The following is a 4,712-nucleotide window of genomic DNA, read 5'->3' as shown; positions in this document are numbered from 1 at the left end:
TACTACGATGTAACTTTAAAATGTTTATTTATCTCTGCCGATTTCCTTTGATATCGGTACGCGTACAACGTTGAGGCCGGTACGCATACAACGACAGATCTCTATTCACATATGCGACGACTAATCACAATCGACCCGTATAGAAATGATATCATCGAGAGCGAATGATGAATTATTGGCACTCGTCTTATCTGCCGTAACGCACTTCCGTTGCATTTGTACGTATTTACACCCTAGTTGCGCCTAAAGAAGTTTAACTTCAAAAATTAATAAAAATAGAGATATAATTTAACTCTAATTATATTGCAATAGTTAAGTGGTATTAATTAAACCGCCCATGTGCAAATATTTTTACCATTTCAAAAAAGTTGTGACCTAAAGGATTTTTTCCTTACACCTCCGACATTAATGGACTACGCCTTCAATAAGCTTCCATTTCGAACAGTTTAAAATATATTATGACGGAATTTATAACATCTGTGCCGTGTTCGTGCAAACTTTGTCCACTAATACCCCGTATCACATGTGCCGGCCCTAAACTCAGCCGCCTGCGCCCGGCTCGGAACTTCAGTTCAGGCTAAGCGATAAATAATTGAAAAATAATGTGATTTTCACTATTTAGCCATACGTACGTACATGTTGGTACATCTTGGTAAAACAAGCACGCAAATGTATAAAGATAATTGGAAAGATTTAGATAAACGCGTATTAACGAACTAGATTTGCAGATGCAGAATTTATAAAGTGCATAGAGTACCCAACCTACATTACAAAAGCGCAAAAGCGACATTCACAAAAATGATCAAGGATCAGAGACATGGACTCTAGGAAAGATCGACAAAAGCTATTAAACAGCTTTGAACTTTGGTGCTGGAGACGAACGCAGAAGATAAAGTGGTCAAATAAGAGAACCAATGAGAAAGTTCTGAGGAGAGTGGCAGAAGAAAGATTTACTACCAGTTGTAGTAGATTTACTATACTCATTGTAGTAAATTTACTATACTCATTGTAGTAGATTTACTATACCCATTGATATTAAATTACTACACACATTGTAGTATATTTACTACCACACTCATTGTAGTAGATTTACTACCAATTGTAGTAGATTTAATACACTCATTGTAGTAAATTTACTATACTCATTGATATTAAATTACACATTGAAGTATATTTACTACCACACTCATTGTAGTAGATTTACTACCAATTGTAGTAGATTTATTACACTCATTGTAGTAGATTTACTATACTCATTGATATAAAATTACTATACACATTGTAGTAGAATATTTACTACCACACTCATTGTAGTAACTTTACTACCATGTGTAGTAGATTTACTACACTCATTGTAGTAGATTTACTACACTCATTGTAGTAGATTTACTACACTCATTGTAGTAGATTTACTATACCCATTGATATTAAATTACTATACTCATTGATATTAAATTACTATACACATTGTAGTAGAATATTTACTACCACACTCATTGTAGTAACTTTACTACCATTTGTAGTAGATTTACTACACTCATTGTAGTAGATTTACTACACTCATTGTAGTAGATTTACTATACCCATTGATATTAAATTACTATACTCATTGATATTAAATTACTATACACATTGTAGTAGAATATTTACTACCACACTCATTGTAGTAACTTTACTACCATGTGTAGTAGATTTACTACACTCATTGTAGTAGATTTACTACACTCATTGTAGTAGATTTACTACACTCATTGTAGTAGATTTACTATACCCATTGATATTAAATTACTATACACATTGTAGTAGAATATTTACTACCACACTCATTGTGGTAAATTTACTATCAATTGTAGTAGATTTACTACACTCATTGTAGTAGATTTACTACACTCATTGTAGTGGATTAACTACACTCATTGTAGTAGATTTACTATACTCATTGATATTAAATTACTATACACATTGTAGTAGAATATTTACTACCACACTCATTGTAGGAAATTTACTATCAATTGTAGTAGATTTACTACACTCATTGTAGTAGATTTACTACACTCATTGTAGTAGATTTACTACACTCATTGTAGTAGATTTACTATACCCATTGATATTAAATTACTATACACATTGTAATAGAATATTTACTACCACACTCATTGTAGTAAATTTACTATCAATTGTAGTAGATTTACTACACTCATTGTAGTAGATTTACTATACCCATTGATATTAAATTACTATACACATTGTAGTAGAATATTTACTACCACACTCATTGTAGTAAATTTACTATCAATTGTAGTAGATTTACTACACTCATTGTAGTAGATTTACTACACTCATTGTAGTAGATTTACTATACCCATTGATATTAAATTACTATACACATTGTAGTAGAATATTTACTACCACACTCATTGTAGTAAATTTACTATCAATTGTAGTAGATTTACTACACTCATTGTAGTAGATTTACTACACTCATTGTAGTAGATTTACTATACCCATTGATATTAAATTACTATACACATTGTAGTAGAATATTTACTACCACACTCATTGTAGTAAATTTACTATCAATTGTAGTAGATTTACTACACTCATTGTAGTAGATTTACTACACTCATTGTAGTAGATTTACTATACCCATTGATATTAAATTACTATACACATTGTAGTAGAATATTTACTACCACACTCATTGTAGTAAATTTACTATCAATTGTAGTAGATTTACTACACTCATTGTAGTAGATTTACTACACTCATTGTAGTAGATTTACTATACCCATTGATATTAAATTACTATACACATTGTAGTAGAATATTTACTACCACACTCATTGTAGTAAATTTACTATCAATTGTAGTAGATTTACTACACTCATTGTAGTGGATTTACTACACTCATTGTAGTGGATTTACTATACTCATTGTTATTATAATAGTAGGTTAGGTGTGTAGTAATTTATAAATTACTACACACCTTATAGTAATTTTACTACTACACTCATTGTAGTGGATTTACTACCAATTTTAGTAGATTTTACAATATGTAAGAGAACACTCATTAAGCAATTTGATTTCAAAATTACCTATTTGTAATTCTTCGAGGTTGCTTACTGCTCTATAAAATAAATTTGATAATTCAAAATATGTTAAATACTTGTTAATGCAATATGATATAATAGAGACAAAATTTATTTTTTTGTTTTATTATTATGTTATTAATAATAAAAAAAGGAGGAAAAATATGTGAGTTCAAACCAGAAAATTTAAATAGCAAAATTACGGCTAAATTATATATGATATGATACAATAATTATAATATGATCTTAGATTTCTTTTAAATTTTTACAAGATAAATTGTATCTTATTTTATTTTGAATAAAAATTCAGTTAGGGGACATTTCGAAACTACTAGCAATACCAAAGTTCCAAGAAATATACCAGCACATGGCAATACACAACTTGCATTCATTCTGCTGTCAAACATATTTATGTTTAATTCAAACCTTATAATGGAGCAAGGAGAAATAACTCCAGAAAGTGAATACAGTATAGAATGCTTCCAAAACTACACTGCCCCAGAAGTTTTCATACAAGGCTTGGCTGGTCTTGTAAACCAGGGCGATGTTGAATCAATGATCAGAGCTCAGAAGCAAATGTCAGTGTGACAGTGCTGCTAAATAACAATTACTGGATAATACAAATATTAATTATATACATTGCTGTATATTTTAGGCTGCAACGGTTTGAGAAAACTAATGAAATGCTTATCAATTGCAATTCATTAAGTGCCGGAAGGTTACGAAGTGCTGGGGCTGAGTTTAAAAAGTACACGCAACAATTAGTTGATATGAAAAAGGATTTAGATTACATATTTAAAAAAATCCGTGTTATTAAAACTAAATTAAGGTAATTCATAAAAAAATTACTTTAATATTGTTGAAGAAATATATTATATATTTATTTCTTCCAGCAATCAGTATCCAGAAGCTTTCAAAGAAGCTCAGAAACGTTTAACAGATGGAATATTAGAAGAAGATGAAATTGCTTGTGAGGCCCAACCATCTACACCAGAAGTTAAACATAGAATAGGTACCAAAGAATGCAGTAAATCTGAGAATAATTTAGCAACTACCGATAAAAAGGAAATGTGTAGTAAAAGTGAGAGCAAAGCTAAACCAGAGCACAAGAAAGATGATGAAAATTTACATAAATTATCTCTCAAAAATTCAAAAGATAATATGAACTATAAAAGGAGATCTCTGGTAGCCTCAAACAGCACAAGTACAAGCAGTTCAACAGATCATTCTTCTAGTCACTCCAATGAATCATCTGACTGTAGTACAGATACAGGATGAAAATGAATGTTTTTAGAATTAATTCATTAAATTATGTTTTATTTATATTTTTTTATATATTAATATAAAAATAGTTATTAAAATGTTGCCAGCTTAATTGTAGTTTAAATGCATTATGATATTAAATATATACTTATAAAATTCAACTCAAATAATAAACAATAACACATTGATGATGGAAATAATTATTTTTTATTTGATGGTCCACCTTCACTCAGGTCTGTACCTTTTCTTTTAAGAGGTACGCTTCTCATGTCAGCGCAATCTTCAAAGCTCTAATGAAGATGAAACATCAATTATAAAACCCATCAATATAATCTAATTTACATATTAAAGATTAAACAC

The 4,712-nt window shown here is 29.6% G+C and overlaps 1 protein-coding gene across 1 annotated transcript; it reads left to right on the top strand.

Annotated features, from left to right (window-relative positions):
- Window positions 1–3,493: 3,493 nt before the first annotated feature.
- LOC113383168 (kxDL motif-containing protein CG10681-like) lies at window positions 3,494–4,642 on the top strand (the record flags this gene model as incomplete). Its single annotated transcript, XM_026621414.1, is given in 3 exon segments — window positions 3,494–3,667; window positions 3,745–3,918; window positions 3,983–4,642. Coding segments are annotated over 3 exon segments (726 nt in total). The 5' UTR covers window positions 3,494–3,500.
- Between the last annotated feature and the right edge of the window lie 70 nt (window positions 4,643–4,712).

The sequence above is a fragment of the Ctenocephalides felis genome, unplaced genomic scaffold (genome assembly GCF_003426905.1).
Source record: "Ctenocephalides felis isolate EL2017-DRISC unplaced genomic scaffold, ASM342690v1 CF-g0.4_SCAFFOLD_03570, whole genome shotgun sequence".
NCBI classification, from domain to species: Eukaryota; Metazoa; Arthropoda; class Insecta; order Siphonaptera; family Pulicidae; genus Ctenocephalides; species Ctenocephalides felis.
The sequence above is the reverse complement of the archived record's forward strand: the minus strand, read 5'-3'. Positions and strand labels throughout refer to the sequence as shown.